Source organism: Periplaneta americana, chromosome 11 (genome assembly GCF_040183065.1).
Source record: "Periplaneta americana isolate PAMFEO1 chromosome 11, P.americana_PAMFEO1_priV1, whole genome shotgun sequence".
NCBI lineage: Eukaryota > Metazoa > Arthropoda > Insecta > Blattodea > Blattidae > Periplaneta > Periplaneta americana.
Genome location: NC_091127.1, coordinates 125,875,225 through 125,897,052, shown reverse-complemented (window position 1 = coordinate 125,897,052; position 21,828 = coordinate 125,875,225). Strand labels below are relative to the sequence as shown.

Below are 21,828 nucleotides of genomic sequence, written 5' to 3'. Positions count from 1 at the left end.
TTAGATCAGGAATGAGTTTTGGATCTTTGAATGATTCTTTCCATTTTGAATTTTGATGTTTTGCCTGTTCGCTGTAACTTATTCTTTTTTATGACTTGCTTTATTGATTCATATGGGAACTTGAAATTTGTTTTTAAGTTGACATAAGTTCCTTTCTTTGCTAACATATCTGCTTTCTGGTTACCGTTCAGTCCGCAGTGGGCCAGGATCCATTGGAAGACCACTTTTTTATTTAGAATTTGAATTTGTTTTACTATGCAATGAATTTCTTTTACTTTTTCCATTTTAGGGGATGTAGTTGAGCTGATGGACTGGATTGCAGCTTTGGAGTCAGACAGGATGACTATGTTTTTGCACTGGTTTAGCCAAACAAATACATTTTGAAGTGATGTATAAATGGCTTCAACTTCGCCATCAAAATTTGTTGTGTACTTGCCAACATTTTTATAAAGAGAAAAGTATTGGCAAGTAGCTCCTGCTCCAGCTCCTTCATTTTGATCCATGAGAGATCCATCAGTGTAAATGTACAACCAGTCCTTTTGTGGATATTTTCTATTAATTGTTAGTAGGGCAATGGCTTTTGCTATTTCTGGATTTATATCTTTTTTGTTGAAGACTTCATCAAGATCAAGGCAGCAATCTACTTTGAAGTTATTAAGTGGATTATATCGAGACATCAAGTTTTCCTTTTCACTTGGTATTTCTAGAATTTGCTTAAGTTTTTCTACCTCTTGTATGTATCCATTTTGGGTTCTCAATGTAAATTTAGAATCTTTGTATTTACTCCATTTATCCCAATTTGGAAGCCTTCTTAATTTTTCATAGGTTAAAAGGGCTTGTGTTTCAAGATCCGTTACAACTGGTTTATTAGATGTGATTATTTGCATGGCTTCAAATGGAGTAGTTTTGATTGCACCAGTGATGAGACGTAAAGCTTGGTTTTGAGTGCGTTCTAATATCTGTTTATTTGTGGTTGATGAGGTTATTAGTGCTTCACCACAGTACGTTAAGATAGGCTTTATGTATGTGTTGTAGGTTGTGTTGAGTGTACTCCTTGAGCTAGTAATTTAAAACGATTTGTTGCCTTTGTGCTGATCTGTTTAATGTGATTTCTCCATGTGAGCTTATTGTCGAAATGTATACCCAGGTATTTTGCATTTTCAGTTCTTTGTAACTTATCATCTCTATAGTTTAGATTTATTTTCACTGGTTTCTTTCTTAATGAGAAGAGTTGAAAGTTTGTTTTTTCTGTGTTCACTGACATTATATTATTTGAACACCAGGTTTCAAGTGCCACTAACGATGACTGGATGGAATTTTGAAGTTTCTCTACTGCGTTGGTTTTATGTGACGTCCAAATAACCAAATCATCAGCAAAGAGTGCTGTTTTAGTGTCATGCTTTTCCAGCTCTTGTGGTACCAGGTCGTTAATATATATGTATATATATGTGTATATAATTCCTGAGTATCCAAGAAAATGTGCAATGTGCATCCTTTCCATTAGTCACTGTCAAAACACTTTAACAAAATTGGAATTATTTCATCACTTTGTCCATTGTGCAGTCTTCAGGAAGAAATGGAAGAAAATAATCTTCAACAAAGTTCAGTTCTTTCCTCTAAATCCACTATGTGTAAGAAATATTAGACAGCAAGAGTGTTAGTGGCTTTTATTACCAAGAACTCAGCATTAGTTGTCTGTTATAACCGTGGTTTCATAACTCATGACTACTACATTTTTAGCAGAGGTTGATGCACACCGCCATATGTTTACTTTATGTAGTAGTTCAATATTAATGCAAATAAGAATAAATAAATCACTTGAAATTGCATTCTGATTTATCAAGAACTTCCTTCACAGCAAATACCAAGAGTTATTATGGAAATAATCTCGAACACACTTCACTCTGACTCTCCTGAGGTGAGATAGGCTTTTGTACTACAAATATGGACTTACCTTTGATACGTCTGTCTGTTCTGACAATCTGAGCAGCCAATCTGGCAACATTATCACCGTCTCCAACACCGAGAGTATGTGAGAAATGTCCACTCTGTGGCTGAGGATTGATCAGAGTTAGAGGTACACTTGAACGGGTGAAGAAAATAACATAGGGGATTCCTGGACAACAGTCTTCTCGGATCTTCTCTGTAGCCTCTCCTGAGTCGGAGTACTTCAGATAAATACTTTCAACCTGCAGTCAACAGTGAATAGACAATATTCAATACAAACACTAGAACTGTAATTCTGATCATCAACAAGCAGGATTCCAACTTTTCTCCTATAAAAATGAAGTTACATGATACATACATTCTATATAAATGTGAAGAAACCTTTACAACGAAAAGTGTCAAATTTTGCATACAAGCTTATATTTATTGATTCAAAAAGAATGATATTCAATCAAATGACTTATTTTAATGTAAATTATCCAATTATAAATTTACATTATATATTTTTAAATTGTTAACGTTTTCGCCATTCAGTATGGCATCTTCAGACATTGATAATTAGAGATATCTTGTGGAAAAATACATTGCATTAATATTGTAGTGAAGATTTTTACGTAATATCAAAGTATAGATTGTTGATGTCAATATTAAAAAAACATTCAGTATGGCGAAAACGTTAACAATTTTAAAAAATATAATGTAAATTTATAATTGCATAATTCACATTAAAATAACTCATATGATTGAATACCATTCTTTTTTCATTTAGTACTCGACTTAATGGAATTTTAAAAAATGAACTCAAAATTTATATTTCTTGAATGGTTTAAATACTGGCATAAAAAGAAAAAAAAAATGAAGCTTTAATCTTAAGCTTTCAAATCGTACATTCATTTATTTTTTAATATAATCTGTCAACATGTAACAAGTTTTTTATTTAATTAATTAAGAAGAAACTTGGTGTTTGTTCCTTCAGTCCTTCCTTTTATGTCATACTTAATGCTGGGAATAACTTGGCTGCTACCAAAACCGGAATACATGGAAAGTGGAGGAAGACATCAAATTACTGTGATTCAAACTACAGTAAAACCCCGATAAGACGCTGTTCAAGGGACCGGGTGTAAACCGTGTATTAACTGGCACCGCGTATTAGACGAGTATACTAATTTTGACTTAAATACAGTATCTATTAGCATTTTTCTTTGTTGAAATACATGATTCATGAAAGGTAATATAGTATTACTCCATTATGTAATTACTGTACTGTACATCAAAGACATTTACAATATGTACTGTACTTAATTCTATCGGAAAAAAAAAATCATTTATAGTTGTTTGCTGTGTGCGTGTTCTCCAAGTCCTCATGTTTACCACACATCAGTTTCCTGCTATTATATCCTCCCAACGACGTCAGAGCTGTAGTGATTGAGTCGCGATTTTTTATTATCATTCTTAATATTGATGATTCAGAGAGTTGTTTCTGAGTAAGAGTACTGTTCTCATCGTACTTTCGTAAGATTTCCAATTTTTCCGACACAGAAAGCGCTTTTCGTTTAACACTCATTGTAATCACATTCACAGACATTTCAATACACAAAAGGACAACAAACTGACCAGCAAAAATTTCCAGAATTTTATTATGGCCGAGTGAAGAATGCTGTTTAAGAGAGAGGGTTAGCAAGAGGGTGAGGTATTGTAACTGTATGTAGGCTTTAAGCACGTAGGTAAGGAGTCGAATAAGAGAGTGTAACAAGAAGGTGGGGTATACTAAAGTATGAAGTATGAAGGTTTAAATGCGCAGGTAAAGGGTCGAATACCAATACTTTTCAGGTTAATGGCACCAGTGAGTTCAGTGACCAAGATGTTTCATTGCTGAAAATTACACAGAAAATATTCTACAAAAACAGAGTATTATGCAGGACTTGAGCGCAACAAATGGGGTATTTTATAAAGGCGTTATATATGAAATATGCAGGGACCGGACAAAAAAAGCGTATTACACGGGATAGCATAATAAGCAGGCGCGTCTTATCGAGGTTTTACTGTATCCTTATAGCCAGCGCTAGCAATTTTAACATGTGGAACTGTTATATGAAAAGCTTGGATGCGAGTCAACTAGCTTATTGGAGCAACAGCAGCTGACTGGTGTTTAATAAAGTTCTGTCAGCAGCCAATTGCAGAGTACAGTCACTTCAGAATAAGAGTTCATTGTCAATATGTTCCTGTGCTGTAGCATTACGGACTAAGGAGTCATGCCTGGTCTTGCAATACAAAAAGCATGCTGGCTCGAGTCCTGGGGAATGAATTTTCTCTGAAATTTCAGTCAGTGTATGGAACCAGTACTCACCCAGCATTCTGATGATTGATGAATTTGGAAAGCTACAACTTACTTACAAATGACATTTAAGGAACCTGCAGGTTCATTGCCGCCCTCACATAGGCCTGCCATCGGTCTGTGCAAGATTAATCCAGTCTCTGTCATCATATCCCACCTCCCTCAAATCCATTTTAATATTGTCCTCCCATCTACGTCTCGGCCTCCCCAAAGGTCTTTTTCCCTCCGGTTACCCAATTAACACTCTATATGCATTTCTGGATTCACTAATACGTGCTACATGCCCTGCCCATCTCAAACGTCTCGATTTAATGTTCCTAATTATGTCAGGTGAAGAATACAATGCGTGCAGTTCTGAGCGAAATCTGATTCAGAAAACCAGCTGTAATGGCTAGGGGAATAATCATGCTAATCACATGATACCCCCATGTTGGATGAATGATCGTTAACCTCTGCCGAGGCACGTACACTTGAGGCCAGCAGTTGGGTGGCTGTTACATCCATTATTACTATTATCATCATCATCATCATCAGTTTATGAGGTATCCAAATGTGAAAAATATCCTGATAGGGTAGATTATAAGTAGTATCAGTGGGAAGTTTGTGGAGATTTTAAAGCAATAATTGTTGTTTCCTGTGTGAGTGAGATAGCTGCGCCAGGGAACCCTCATCACTAGAAATAGTTGGTCCCAAAGACAATCATTAATGCCTGCAATGAAAAATGTTGTGCATAAACCTTTGATACAGCCAAGCAAAATTTTGTTCCCACCACTACATGTGAAATTGGGCTTATGAAAAATGTCGTAAAAGCTTCAGATGTGAAGGGTTCTGCATTCGTAAGTGAAAAATCCCCCAGGTTCAGTTTAGAAAACATAAAAGCAGGCATGTTCATTGGCTCACAAATCGGGGAGTTTTTTAAAGACCACCAGTTTGAAGCAGTGCCAAATGACAAGGAGAAAGCAGATGGAACCAGGAAAAAATAGCGTCATTTATATGGGACTATGTTGTTGTTGTTTTCTAATGTCAGGCGTTTGACAATAAAGTCATTTGACTTCTTGCACTCCAATATTTTTCAAAGATATTATCATGACCAGCCACTGAAGCACAGATTTTGAGGTGTTCCGAATCCATTTCTTGGTTTGAGTTGCACAATGGACAGTTAGGGGACTGATATATTCCAATTCTATGCAGGTGTTTGGCCAAACAATCATGGCCTGTTGCCAATCTAAATGCAGCTACAGACGATTTTCGTGGTAAATCGGGACTATTTCTGAGACCAAAGGACGAAAAAGGTGGGAAAACGAAGCAATGAGAACGATGCACAGCATTCCACACTGCCAGACTAATAAAATCTGGAACTTCTAGATGATGACGGTATCTAAGACACTACAAATCACATTTAATAAAAAAATATACTTACATCCAGTGTGTTTTCCAAGTAGACAATATTTTTTGATAGGACATCCATTTCATCGAAGTCCAAAGTGAGATTAAGGGCTTCAACTCCAACCAAATCAATCTTTTCACGAGTTGCCTGTACAAATGGCATCACACGTTTCATGTATTTCTTGAGTTCAGGTTTCTTACTCAATTCTGCAGATATTATTTTATTGTCTGGCAGGGAACAATTCTTCTGCAATAAGAGAAACAATATGTATGTAGCAATTACTTTAAGCTAAATAAAAATTATTAAAAATATATTTGTTGTTTGTACAGACCCAGAAACAAAATTTGGACCACCTGAATTTTCCATGTTCCAGTTATAACGCACTACAGTTGCTTGGTGCTTACTAAGCATGCGCAGTATGTTATAACTGGAACATGGAAAATTCAGGTGGCGCAAATTTTGTTTCTGGGTCTGTACATGTAATAACAATGCATGAAAAAATGTTTCAATATGAACTAATGGTTGAACAGTAAAAGCCAGGAGTGTTTTCATGCAAGAATGTGCCTCATAAAATATGTCCCTACTTGTTAACGAATTGTACCCTGTATTTAAAATATCTTCCGCTAAAAAAAGTATATTTTTTCAGCAAGGGAGCGAAATATTTATTTCGTTATGGTATACTGATTTTTTTCTATAAACACTAAATTCGTTAAATTGGAATATTTTAACGTTAAATTATAATATGGGGAAAAAGGGGATAGAAAAAAAATTTCGTAATACTGAATATTTCCTTATACCGATGTTTGTTATAATGACTTTGCATACTACATCAAGGAAAGAAAATAACACAAGGAAAAGGTTTCTGTATTCTGTACATATTTTTCCTCAACATATTCGGTAAAAAAAATCTAAAAAAGGAAGACAGAAAGGCGAAAAAAATCCCTGACAGAAACAAATTCACAGAAGACAAACATTAGACCACAACCTGTTTTCCTCAGAATTTAAACATGAATCGAATGAAACAATAAATAATTTGAAAAGAAATAAACAAGCAGGACAAGATAAGATATTCCCAGAATTCACATTACACTTAGGACTGAAGGCAAAACATTTCTTGCTAAACATTTACAATAACATCTGGACTAAATAAGAAAATCTCCCCCACCTCCCAATACGAAAGCCTATAGTCCTGTCGCTCTAATTTCCGGCAGCCAATCGCATTGCAGATCGGCTACATTTAAATGTGTGCGTCTTGTGATTCGCTGATGAAGGAGTTATTCATTTCTTAAGGCTCGATAAATACTTAATATAATCGCCCGCCATTTTGGCTCTTTCGTTTGCGTTTGCAGAAAGCACACGAAGACGTTATTTGCCACTCAATTATTTGCTGAATTACAGTGCATTTGATTTATTATCATAGGAGCTATGACATGATAATGTTTAACGGTGTGGCAAGTAGATTCCTCGTATGGTAGCTCGGGAATGAAAGAACAAAAATGGCGAATGATACTACCTACCTAGACTTTATAGAGCCTTCACTTCCTAAGATGTGAGCAAAGAGGAGGAGTCATGCCAGGAATAACAGCGTCGCGACTATAGCAAAAAACCACAGCATAGAGAACTATCATCCAATCTCACTAACATCATTACCCGTACTAATCTGAATAATGAAAAAAATGGTGATGAACAGACTTTCCTGGTTTCTTGAAAAACATAACATCCTCACGCCAGGACAGGATGGATTTCGACCAAATCATTCCACAGCACATAAACTAGTAAAGCTCATACAATCTATCAAACAGTCATTTAATAAAAGAGAAAGCACATTAGTGATATTCACTGACTTTAAAAATGCTTATGACAAAGTTGAAGAAGGAAACTCGTACAAAAATTACAAGCAGGCATCAGAGGTCATATGTTTACAGTGGATAACACATTTATTTTACTAGAACACAAGATTAATCACAGTGTGATTACAATAGCAAATTATTCAGCTACAAACAAACAAATATAGGGCTGCCACAAGGCGTAGTATTAAGCACTGTTCTATTTAACATATATCAATGGCTAGGCACTCAGATTTATAAACGATCCCAAAATTAAAGTTGGTAATGTACGCCAATTATCTTTTTTTCTGGACTTCAGAGAAAAACGAGAAGAAAAATTACCTCCAATTAATTGAACAATCACAACAGCATTACAAGAACTGAAATCATGAACAGAAGAAAATAACATGGCAATAAACCTCTCCAAGATGGTCCTTTCAACACAGCCCAGAAGAACTTATATTTGAAGTAAATAACTCAACAATACAGGAGAGTCCCCATTCATGTACAACCATTAAATTGTGCGTTACTCTGTGTCTATGGGTAAGCCTTGGAAGGTCAGATAGTAAAAATATAAAATAAATTAAGTATCTAGACATACTACTACATAATAAGCTAAACTGGAGCAACCGTGAGCGAAAGCACGAGCATACTTAAGTGACTGGCAGGGATTAAGTGAGAATATTATTGTGATGTACTGAAGTACATATAATATTTCCGTGCAGGAATTCTGTGTTATATGATGAAGGATGAGTGGAGCCAACCCTCATGTACCATGTCACAGAAGTGTGACAGTGGCACAATGTCCAACACACTTTGTGCAGAGGTGCACTCATTACGAGTGGAACTGAGAGGATTCAATCCGGCATCAGGACTGGAATCTGGTGTGGCTCAGTGGATAAAGTGTCAGCATGTAGAGCTGAAAACCTGGGTTCGGGTCTCCATGCTGGAGAGAATTTTTCTCCACTCCATATCATCATATGTACTTTGGTACATCGCTATAATATGATAGTGATTTAAGACTGCGCTCATTCCATCGGATCCTGGCCACTTTCACTCGTAATGAGTGCACCTCTGCACAAAGTGTGTTGGACATTGTGCCACTGTCACACTTCTGTCACATAGTGCATGAGGGTTTCCGGCATCAGGACTGGAATCCGGTGTGGCTTAGTGGATAAAGCATCAGCACATAGAGCTGACAACCCAGGTTCGGGTCCCGGTGTCGGAGAGAATTTTTCTCCGCTCCACCCATCCATCATTAAGTGGGGAAGCTTAATGGAAACTCTTACTAAAACATACAACATTTAATCAAACCAATATAACAACATGAAAGAGAAGCTATAATCACATCACCTTCCAAAACTTTATATAATCTATAAACTACACAGAATAAAACATTAAGAATAGTAGCAGGAGCAATCAAGAACAGCCCAGAACTTAACATACCAATAAACAAGAGAAATAACACGAATAGCAACCACCTCATAAGTCCTAACAAATACAAATGGAAATTTTGGTGGACAAAGACAGTGGTTTTTTAATTGGTTATTTAACGATGCTGTATAACTACTAGGTTATTTAGTGTCGATGGAATTGGAGATAGCGAGATGGTATTTGGCGAGATGAGGCCGAGGATTTGCCACAGATTACCTGACGTTCACCTTATGGTTGAGAAGAACCTCAGAAAAGACCCAACCAGGTAATCAGCACAAGTGGGAATCGAACCCACTCTCGAGTGCAACTCCAGATTGGCAGGCAAGTACTTTAGCTGACTGAGCTATGATTATTATGATATAGTCGTTGTTACCGTAACAGATATATTCTGTAGGACCAAAAATTTATCTTTATGTGACTGAGCTATGCCGGCAAAGACAGTATTAGGCAGGTTCTCAGGGGCACTCATAATCCTCTAGCCATCATTATACCATTCTCTTCTTAATTATAATTATGATTCTCTTTGTTGCAACATCATCTCCACATGATTCACCATGTGGCAATTTATAAGATGGTAACATGATTTGCAATCTTATAGACACTGATTTTTAATACAAATCTTACATCAAGGAGTTGTTTCATTGTTGTCAGTACTGTGGACTGCCACGGCGGGAAAGTCTTTGCAATCCAGATAGTTGCTTGGTTCGGTTTTTCTGGCGGTGGGACATTTGCATTTCCTTTACCAGGTTTCCTTGGCTGGATATGGTTCTTTAGGAATATTCTAAAGGAATGAGCAGCTTCCATGAGATACACAGACGACTTAACAAGAACTTCGTCAACAGGTCCAGCTACAGGCCATCGTTCATGAATGATACTGCCTTTCTGAAAAATCAAATGGTTGGAATATAGTAAGCAATAACAATTCCAAATATACACGATATATGGGAAATAAAAAATTTCGTTGGTATTATCAATAATGGAACAGTTTCTTTTAGTTATCAGCAACAAAGTTAACAAGTATACTACTGAGAGAGAGAGAGAGAAAAGAGGTATTTGTCAATGTATAAGATAGACTTTTTTCCCCTCAAAATAGGTCTTAAAATCAAGGTGCATCTTATATAACGAAGATATAATCATGTGCATTCCCTTTGGTCCCTTCATCTCCCATGCTGCAATTGAAGTTAAGTTAATATAGCAGAAATGTAAGCAAGAGAGAAAAGTTTATGAAGACTATAAATAATTATTATATTATAAAATGATCACTTTTACCGATATTTAAATATTTATGTTTGAATAAAGTTCAGTGGACAAAAAAAATGTCAGTAATTTTTTATGTTTTTGTCTCTAATAGTTACATTTAAATGTTATGTTTTATTTAACAATGCTCGCAACTACAGAGGTTATATCAGCATCGCCAGATGTGTCGGAATTTTGTCCCGCAGGAGTTCTTTTACATGCCAGTAAATCTACTGACATGAGCCTATCGCATTTAAGCACACTTATATGCCATCGACCTGGCCAGTGATCGAACCCGCAATCTTGAGCATAGAAGGCCAGCACTATACCAACTTGCCAATCAGGTCGACAGGTTACATTTATTACTTGACACTTGTGTAAATATGTATTAAGTTACTTCAATTATTGTCACATATGCACTAAAACCAGACGTAAGTGCAAGTTTGAACCAATAAATTATTGAGATTTGCGATAAATTAATTAATTTAGGAAATTGTATATTTATTATGTAGAACTACATTTGTACATAGATCTTTTGTTAAATTATTAAGTTTTGTACTTTTGTGAACTATATCAATAAATCTATCTATCTATAACTCAATTATTGTCACATATGAATAACTCATTAGTTAATTTTTAAATCTTAATGGGATTTTGGAATAAACAATATAATAAAATCCTTACTCGCACCCTAAATTTCTAGTGACAAAATTCGAAACAATATACATATGAGACCATGATATGAAAGGTATGAATAAGACCCGCACCCGATTTTCAGAAGAGCCAATATTTTCACAAAAAAGTGCAAGTAATATTCGGAATTATATAAATATATATCATATCATGAATTTTTAATTGGTTTTTACGACGTTTTTTCAACTGTTATGGTTATCTAGCATCTGAATGAGATGAAGGGAAAATGCCATCGAAATGAGTCCAGAGTCCAATGTCGAAAGTTACCCAACATTTGCTCTTTTTGGGTTGAGGGAAAATACTGGAAAAAACCTCAATGAGGTAACTTGTCCCAACCAGGATTTGAACTCGGACCCACAAGTTTCATAGCCAGGAGTGCTAACAGTTACTCTACAGCAATGGATGATATGATGTAATTAAGAAAATACCACATACAATTCTGTAGTGCTCGGGAAAAGTGGCACAAGTCAAAAATGTTAATTTTATAGGAGAAGGAAAAAAACTGTTTTCACACTGGTTTAAGTCTATTTGGTTTTCTTCTGTATGAATTATTGTAATGAGAGAAATACTTACGTCTCTTTTCCTAAGTGAGCAGATGTTCCGTAAGTTGTCAATAAATTAATAAAAAATGTTTGTGGAAACTGACTTATGCCACTTTTCCCAAGCATTGCAGAATTTTACTAATCATCCAAATTCCATAATATAAAGAATAACTATGATTTAAAAATTAGTGGCAATAGGTACCCTTAAATATCGTGAAAATATGAGCTTCGCACCACCAATGTGTGCAGAATAATCCGAATGATGTTGCTTAACAAGACAGCAAAATATTATACATCAATAACAGCAATTCCATTCTTCAGTAAAATTACAGAAAAAATTTCGAATATTTCATTGAGCTCTATGTAATTTCTTACACTTCAAATTTCTCAATGATCGAAATTATTAAGACATTTGATACTGGTATGATCAATTGGGGTTTGTGGTCACTTCAATTTCCAGATTTAATTTGTGACTTCTATTCTTACGGGCAAACTGAAAGACAACAGTATATGTGAAACAATCCTCTGTATTAATAAAAGACAACAACAAGAAAGAGAATTCAATATCCAATACAATGGCCAACACCTTCCTAGGACTTATGAATCCAAATATCTTGGAGTTATTTTCGATAGTACGTTAACATGGAGCAACCATTTGAAATACATTTCTGAAAAAGCTCGTAAAAGATTTTCCCTTCTAAAAAGACTAGCAGGAAAGAAATGGGGATGCTCTAGGAATACTTTGAACACTACATACAAAATGTTTATACAGCCAGTGCTGACATACTGCGGAGAAATTTTAATTACTTCACCTTTCATAAACGACATAGAATATGTTCAAAACAAAGCTCTCAGACTCATTACTGGTGGAATCAAAACAACGCCAATAGATTCTATGAGATTCCTCACTAATATTAACAGCATCAAAATGACAATAGAAGAAAAACCACTGATCCAATATGAAAAACTTATCAGATTACCAGGAAACAATTGGCATTCTCTGTAGATTGAAAACTCAAAAAAGTTTCGTATCCATTGTTCAAGAATTAAAACAGAAAATCAATATCCCGAATTTAAAAGAAAACTTACAAATTAAACCAAACCCTTTAACTCTATTAAATATAGAATATAATCTAAATTTAACAGAAGAAATACTGAAATCAGAAGTAAACACTGAAATACTGAAACAATTGTCTTTAGAGACAATTAATATTAGGTACCCTCCACAAAACTGGCTTCATTTATACACTGACGGATCCTTGATCTCCAGAGAACAAGGTGCCGGTGCAAGTGTTACGTGCTGTCTCTTCTCACTTTATAGATCTCTTGGATATGGAACAACAAGTTTTGATGGTGAAATCATTGCAATAAGTGAATGTCTCAGGAATCTTCTATGCCACATCAATAAATTTAGGAATGCAGTTATATTGTCAGACTCCAAAGCAGCTATTCTATCAATCGTCTCTAAACATACACCTTCATCTCAAACAGCAGAAATAACTAAAATGCTCTCTCAATTAATATCACTCAATAAAAGAATTGTATTCCAATGGATACCATCCCATTGTGGAATCTGGGAAACAAGACTGCGGATGCTTTAGCAAAGAAGGGCAGCACTGCTACTTACAGACCTGTTACTAAATCTACGTATTACTCTGTGAAGAGATTTATTAAATCTACATACTTAGACTTCAACAAACAAAATTTGATACCTCAATCCCGAGGGAAAAAAATGGAACTCTCTGCATCAAAATCCACAGTTAATTCCCGATTTACCACGAAAATCGTCTGTAGCTGCATTTAGATTGGCAACAGGCCATGACTGTTTGGCCAAGCATCTGCATAGAATTGGAATATATCAGTCCCCTAACTGCCCATTGTGCAACTCAAACCAAGAAATGGATTCGGAACACCTCAAAATCTGAGCTTCATTGGCTGGTCATGATAATATCTTTGAAAAATATTGGAGTGCAAGAGGTCAAATGACTTTATTGTCAAACGCCTGGCATTAGAAAACAACAACAACAACATTTATGTAGAAATTCTCAACATCAAGAGAGAGAAAAAAAAAAGTCATGTTGCTGGAACATTTTCACAAGATGTAAGGTCTGCATCTAAGAAGGGGGTAATCACTTCGAGGTTCTACTCAAAATTATGACAATTTAAGGTATATTTTTTGTCTGTAAAAAAAAACAACCTGCAGTTTATTGGTCATCAGTGCACCATTTGATAATACTGAGATTACTAAGAAATCTGGCTGCAGAACTCCACATAGCAACGATATCCTCTATCATAAGAAGAAACATTTTTTTTTCTTAAATTTATAGTTATCCTACTTCTCTTACTTTATAAACACGAGTGTTGAGCTCACCTTGCCCAATAACTCCCACACATGTTCTGCCACATGGGGGCAGAATGGCGAAAGCAACAGGGCCTGAACCTCGATGAACCTCATAACCAAGTCTCTGTGCATGCCATCCACTAGGGTCAACTCCCTGTACTTGTCTCGTGAGGCTTGGAGTTCGAAGAAACCCGTCCGCAGTGCTTCCTTGAATAACATCTTCTGATAGTGCTCATCTGTCTCACGAATCTTCAAGTTGATTTCACTTCAAGTAAAAAATCATAATTAAAGTTTTGTATTATATAATAGTGGCAAAAAAAACCGGACCAACCCTTGTAGCTGATTTCAGAATCTTGTTCACTCCAGAGCACGACAGACTGGTAACTAAGACCTTCGTGGTTCGAATCCTGCCTGGGAAGGAAACTTTTTTTTGTTCCTTATTCAAATTTATTTCCAATACTTTTCGATTGCAGTGATATTTTACTACTTAATTAACTTATTATTCCCAGAACATGAATTTTACCAGCAATCGAAAAGTATTGGGAATAAATCTGAATAAGGAACAAAAAAAAGTTTCCTTCCGAGGCAGGATTCGAACCACAAAAGTCTTAGTTACCAGTCTATCGTGGTCTGGAGTGAACAAGGCTCTGAAATCAGCTACAAGGGTCGGTCTGGTTTCTTGCCAATACATAAATATTCATATGCACACAAACATAATTTTTATATATAAGAAAACATACATTTACAGTGGGTTCCAACACATACAGGGCTTGAAACGGCAATTCAGATGTGGTGGGGGGAGGGGGGAGAGGCAGGAATAGAAATCGAATGTAAAAGCAACTGCAGTATACTCTCGATTATCTGGACTACTGAACAGTAAGAGGTACTCAGATAATGCAAAGAAACAGATGATATGAAAATTTATTATTTTGCATGTGATATATAGTATATAGGTCTATTTGGTGAACAAATACTCTTAAATCTATATTTAACTGTAATACACACAGTAGGTCTATATCATTTTACACATAAGATTAAAATTCCCTTACAAGTTAAGATTGTAGAAAATAAAAGTAAATTTGTTGTTTACAGTATCTATTTACATAATAATTTATGCCCTGATGTAGTTTTTTTTATTTTATTGGGTTATTTTACGATGCTGTATCAACATCTAGGTTATTTAGCGTCTGAATGAAATGAAGGTGATAATGCCGGTGAAATGAGTCCGGGTCCAGCACCGAAAGTTACCCAGCATTTGCTTGTATTAGGTTCAGGGAAAACCCCGGAAAAAACCCCAACCAGGTAACTTGCCCCGACCGGGATTCGAACCCGGGCCACCTGGTTTCGCGGCCAGACGTGCTGACTGTTACTCCACAGGTGTGGACCCTGATGTAATCTTTGATACTTTTCTGCTTCTGATCATTCAGTTAGTTCAGCTTAGTTCACAATCTACCATTTTAATTTGAAGTGCAGCATAATTTTTTCATGATTTCTCATTGCTTTATATTCATTCATTCATTCATTCATTCATAGTGTTCTGCCCAAGGGCAGGTGTTTCACTGCAAACCCAGCATTCTCATTTTCTGCCTTTCTCTTTGTCTCCTCATATGATCCATATTTGTTAATGTCGTCTATCATCTGATATCTTTTTCTGCCCTGAATTGTTTTCCTGTTCACCATTCCTTCCAGTGTATCCTTCAGAACGCAGTTTCTTCTCAACCAGTGACCCAGTCAATTCCTTTTCCTCTTTCTGATCAGCGCTGTTTTATATGTGTTTCTCTCTAATCAATGTCCATGACAAACATCTTGTCTTCAGTCCCCACAACTTCCACTGAATAAACACGAATACCATCATCTCTTGGAAGGTATTTACGACCTCCTCTCATATCACAAAATGATGGCTCCAATGAAACCGACATAATAGTTAACAAAAACAAGGCCAATGTACAGTAAGTGTAAGTACTGCAAATGTACAACACTGTGATGCTCCCACAACTCAGGATAAAATAACAACAAATTCTCAGGATAGTGATTTCATATCTTGTCTGTTTTGTGGAAAGAATTACAGAAGAAAGCATGGTCTAGCAATACATATCAGCATATCACAACCCTCAAAGCATAGGACATATATATTAAAGAGACAAAGAAGTCGGAAGAAAACTAAACATAATAATTCAGAGCCTCCTCCTTCCACACCTCCTACAACTGAAGCAACTAAACATTCAATTCCTCCCACTCAAAATCCAGCTAATTATACTAAAATGGTGTAGATAATGCAAGATAATGAAATATACAAGGACGAATTATTGAACTGGAGAGAGAAATTTAAAAACTTCTGTCACAAAGAAACTTTTTTTTAAAGAAGTGGAAGGATTTTGTGAATTCCTGGCCAACACTATATTTCACTTCCACGACTGAAACATCTGTCAGGAAATACTACAAAGCTAGAAAAAAGGGTATATAAAACCAGCAGCAATACAGAGTATAAGTGAAGCAGAACAATATGCGTAATTTAGCTACCCACAATAATTTGAATCTTTTAAATTCGTTACCAATTTCTTATTATTACTTTATTACTTTTGTCACCAGCAGACATCCTGTTCATTATATTAGAAATCATGAAACTATGAATGAATGCTAATTTATTTAGAATCAAAGCAGAAAGTTTTCTTCGTGAATTAGCAATTTTTGCAAATTGTTACTCTTACTGATTATATTTTTACGCCAATTTCAGCAATTTTTACGAATTATTACTCTTTCAAGACTCTATGTTTATACTTCACTTTAATTATTTCGTTTATATGACGTCATTTCATTTTCGGCCAATGAAGTGTAATTAAATTTTGAATTCCGACCAATCACAATCATACGTCACAATTTCTGCAGCTCGATTTGTCACCATCAATTTATCGCATGATCGTTCTTCTGTTTAGATAGTGTCGCCAACTGCTTCCATGTAAATTGATGAGCATGAATCCATTGTACTAAATAATGTGCGAAATCCTACTTCCACATCTACATCTTCTAATTCCATGTCCATTGTATCTAAAAAAATAACACTCCTTCATAACAATTGTTCATTTGATTAATGTATTCATTAGGTTATTTGTAATTATAGTATAAAATGCTTAAATTAAATTATGATTTTAGCAGATAATGAAAACGTATTTCTGTTATAACAAAAGAGATGGGCAGTATATGTAATTCATATTTTTAAACCTGTATTTCGCTTTTCTCAATTGGTGTCACTGAATAACATTCAATTTCTTTATTGCAGTAATCGTTATTCATCTATTTCGACTTCACAATGTCTGAATAGGTTAAGTATTCATAAATACACAATTATTAACATTCTGTAGCGAATTTTAGAGATATATTATTTACATTTTTATTTTATTCACGAAATAGTCCTAATAAATGTCACAAGTGGTCTGAGATTTCCCAAATAAATCCACTCGCTTCGCTCATAAATTTATCAGCAAATCTCAGACCTCTTGTGACATTACTATAGATTATTTAAAATAGAATTATAATAAACTACCACTTTTACTGGTCTCGCAGAGTAGCATCGTGAACTAAAACATCACGGTTGAAGTCGCTTTATGAATGAATGCTGGTTTAGTTCTCATGGGGAAGGAATTTCATGAAATTTCGGTCATTGTATGGTTATCATGCTTTGAGTCTCATGTCACAGACTGCCTGAAATATTGCAAAGCAATATCCGTCCACATTGTTACTGCATTCAACAATTGTTAATTCCTTACCTTGAGAACACTCTGTCATTGAATGTATCTGCTGGCCCCACTCGAAGTGTATTCTGTGCACTCATGATTTCCTTTACCCATTCAATGAAAGTGTACAGACGGAGAATGCCTGTGTACAAAGAAAACAATTAAGAATCCATCATCATAAGTTAGTGACAATGATTACTGTTACCGGATCCTGGAATGGATTGTTAAGTTTCTCTCTTGTGACAAGAAGAATAAAATTAATTTTTTAATTAAATTTAAGTCTGCGGACAAGCATCGTTTCAGTGTTGTGTTTGTTACTTCTAATCCTCCAATATGTATTCATCTCAAAAATATGTACTATACAACAAAACTAATTCTATAATCAATAAATATCCACTCCTCTGCAATGCCCTGATTAATTATTACTCGGATACAAAATGGCGAACAGAAGAGCTCTAGAATTCTGCAAATAAGCAGATAACTAACCACATAACAAGGTCTACAGACTGGGCCATAAGTCACTAAACTCTTACACATTTATTGATCTAAAGGTATGTGTTATCTCCATTATTATCACTGCAGAGTTAGATACATTTTCAAATCGACACTTTGAGTAATACTGCTGCTCATAGTTCATCATCAGTTTCATAGCGATTTGCAGCCACCATCTTTTTGATGTTTGCAGCCACCATCTTTTTGATGTATCTCCACAGTCTGTTGTCCAATGTGGTCAAATCTGGACTTCGTGGAGGCCATGGTAATGGTGATGGTGATGATGAATATTTTTGACTTAATGCATTTTGCTTGTAAGTGGTGTGTGGTTTGGAGGAATCAGGATATGTTTTGGTGAGGCTTGTTCTGTGTTGCATTTTGTACATAATGGAAATAACCCATAACATGCTAAATATAACCAGATGGTATTTCAAGTATTTACATTAATGATAATATCTATGCAAATCATAGGAGTACAGTGACTTATGGCCCACTCTGTACATAATATTTTATGCAATCTTCCAAGTCCCAAGCAACTCACCTGCATCTGCCATACTTTCAACAAAGTTGGCATCTTCTATAGAATCTCCTGAGTCTGCCAAGCAAAGTCTCATCCCATCAGCACTGAATTTCTCGACAGCCTCTGTTAGGGTGAGGAAGTTTCCCTCAGACTTGGACATCTGCAAAAATAACACAATCATGAATATATAATCAATTCTCATCAGGTCAGGTCGTATCCTGTCTGCAGTGTATTGCTACAAAATGATCCATTTTTATATTTTGATTGAAATATTCTTCTCAGCATTTCTGATTAGAAATTATACGTGTATTTCTCTCACATACCATTTCTTAACAGACCAGATTTTCCTCATAGACTTGTGTGTTACATATCTGGTATATCCCTGTATGCAGATGACTGATTTTCAATTTGATTATAACATTGTGGCCGAGGGTTATTCAATTTTGTGGTAATCTTTTGTTCAAGCTTTAATTTCGCAACTTTGCAGTTCTACGCAGTTTGAGGGAAGATTTCAACATGACTCTTAACAGCTCCCTTGTCAGCAGTTATTGCCAACTCATCACAGGCATTTACCGATGTAGTCCAATGGATTCAGCACTCAATTAAGAAAGAGACCCTATGTTGCCACAGTACCATTAGGAAATTTTTACTCTGTTTCTACTATTAGACAGTAGAGGGCACCATCAGGATCATCCACAGAGCCATCTGCACTGCAAAGCGCAAGTTGTAGGTGGGCATTGCAATGACTGGCTTGGAATTTGCATGACATTAATTGAGAAAATTCGTAAGGTTTTATTGTTATGCCAGGAACTCGATATAACATAAGATCCCTAGCTTTACTTAACATAAAAGGCCATGCTTTATTTTCTCACATTATTAATTTATCTGCAACCTCTGATGGGGAGATTGAGTCAAAGTAGTTGGGTATACAAATCTTTGTCTACATCTTACATATTGTAATAACAATAATAAAATCCGCCTGTCATAACAGGTGACCATATAGGTCTGGAAAACAATTTAAAAACTGCATATATGGAATAGAGAGAAAAATCAATACAATAGGTAGCAATCATAGTACATAGTTTAAAAGATTAAACATTATATAAATGATTATGTAAAATGCCTATGGATTTCTTTAAGATATTTAAACAAATATTTTTAATATCTTGGGATGTCATATCATATTGTTTCAAAATCTCAGTAGTATATACGCTGATCCACGGGCACCAAAAAGCAAACCCCTCACCTCCCATGTGTAATCAATTGCATCATATCTCTCACTCAAGTGAGAAACACATGGGTGGTAAATGACTTGTTTTTCTTGATCAACCACTAATGCTTGAGATACATCCTTTTCGAACCGTACAGTTGGGTCCAATATTACTGCCTTCTTCTTTTGTCTATTAAGAGCAACTATATCCACTCATCGGTTACTGCCATCCTTGGATATACCATGTACTTCAAGATTTTTATTTTTCCTTAAATGTGAGGAATATAAGAGCGAACACTATGACGACGTACATTGCGCAATAAATCTCTTTTAGGATATAATCCTAGCACATGACCAAGGGTTTCAGTCGCCTCACATCCTGGAGTTCTACACTGTCGTGAAGTCGTTGTTAGCCCTGGTACTGATCTTACTGCTGTAGTATTGCATGACATTTTAATGGCAGTGATCCATTCTGATGACAATAATCCTTTTCTGTCACTCATCCAAAAATTTACTTTCGGTTCATCTTGGAAAACTGATACTCCTTTTCCTTTATGCTGAAGACTAGCCCAAGCACTACAGGCTTCCTTTTGTGTAAATGTTTTCTAATTTGACGTCGAGTTTGTGGAACAGAATTGTTATTATATTGGATTGCTAAATTTCGTAAACATTCTTCAATCTCGGACACTAAATTTTTACTAATATGAAGATGTTCATCATCAACTTGGAGTAATGTCTTAGCAATATTAAAGTGCTGAATATTAGCCTCCCATTCCATTTTAATCAAGTTCAATCTCTTAACACTTTCAGCTAGATCAATGTAATGTTACTCCTGAAATTTAGTTTTCTAATCAGTGTCTATGACTATGACACATGGGCACAGAGAATATTTCAAGGATTCCAAGTTCATGTTGGTAACTAAATTTGATAGAGTTACATGCATAACACACTTAAACCTATTCCATACCTTGGCAGAGTTTAGAAGCAGGTGACCATTTGCACGAATGCCTTGAGGCCACATGCTTTCATTGTCTGGCCATAAAGCACAGTGATTATAGATGAAGAAGGTCAAATGGTTCTGTATGAGGTCCTTCCCAGAACATCGCAGATCCACAGGATACCAATACTCGAACTCTCGCTTCATCACATCCAGAGATGCTTTCGGAATTTTCGTATTTGCTGGGAACTTGGCTGTCTTATAGAATATGTAATCCCAGACTTCCGGTGTCATTTGTTCAGCCCTGTAAATTGAACAGTTCTTTATTTTACAACTCTCTAGAACACCTCACTCATTAACATTAGTCAAATGATTATTTACTTACAAATGGCTTTTAGAGAATCCGGAGTTTCATTGCTGCTCTCATATAAGCCCGCCATCAATCCCATCCTGAGCAAGATTAATCCAGTCCGTAGCATCATACTCACCTCCATCAAATACATTTTAATATTATCTATGTCTTGGCCTTCCGACAGATCTTTTTTCCTCAGGTCTTACAACTAACACACTATGCATTTCTGGATTCATCCGTACATGTTACATATCCTACCCATCTCAGACATCTGGATTTAATGTTCCTAATTATGTTAGGTGAAGAATACAATGCGTGCAGTTCTGCATTGTGTAACTTTCTCCATTCTCCTGTAACTTCATCCCTATTAGCCCCAAATATTTTCCTATGCATATTATTCTCGAACATCCTTAACCTCTGATCCTCTCTCGAAGTGAGAGTCCAAGTTTCACAACCATACTGAATACTGAACAACCAGTAATATAACTGTTTTAATAAATTCTAACTTTCAGTTTTTTCAAAGCAAACTGGATGACAAAAACTTAACAAAATAATATTAGGCATTTCCCACAATTATTCTACATTTAATTTCCCCCTGAGTGCCATTTATATTTGTTACTGTTGTTGAAAGGTATTTCGAATTTTTCCATATTTTCAAAGGATAAATTTCCAATTTGATTTTATTTGTTAATACTGTTTCAATATCGATCATAGAAGGAATGTATGGCGTGTTTCAGCAAGACAGGGTTACAGTCAATATAGCTCGAACTTCATTGTATGTGATTGCTGATGTGTTTGATGAAAGGGTGATTACGAATAGTATAGGGTTGTAGCTAGTTTGATCT

At 35.6% G+C, this 21,828-nt stretch overlaps 1 protein-coding gene across 1 annotated transcript in view; it reads right to left on the bottom strand.

Annotated features, from left to right (window-relative positions):
• Nucleotides 1–21,828, bottom strand: part of LeuRS (Leucyl-tRNA synthetase) — a 62,089-nt gene that overhangs the window by 3,180 nt on the left and 37,081 nt on the right. Inside the window, exons 12-18 of the mRNA XM_069840013.1 lie at nt 20,662–20,935; nt 18,506–18,644; nt 17,506–17,614; nt 13,772–14,006; nt 9,554–9,811; nt 5,703–5,915; nt 1,955–2,189 (exon numbers count right to left, since the gene is read on the bottom strand). Coding sequence (XP_069696114.1) covers nt 1,955–2,189; nt 5,703–5,915; nt 9,554–9,811; nt 13,772–14,006; nt 17,506–17,614; nt 18,506–18,644; nt 20,662–20,935 — 1,463 coding nt within the window. The remainder of the gene's footprint in view (nt 1–1,954; nt 2,190–5,702; nt 5,916–9,553; nt 9,812–13,771; nt 14,007–17,505; nt 17,615–18,505; nt 18,645–20,661; nt 20,936–21,828) is intronic.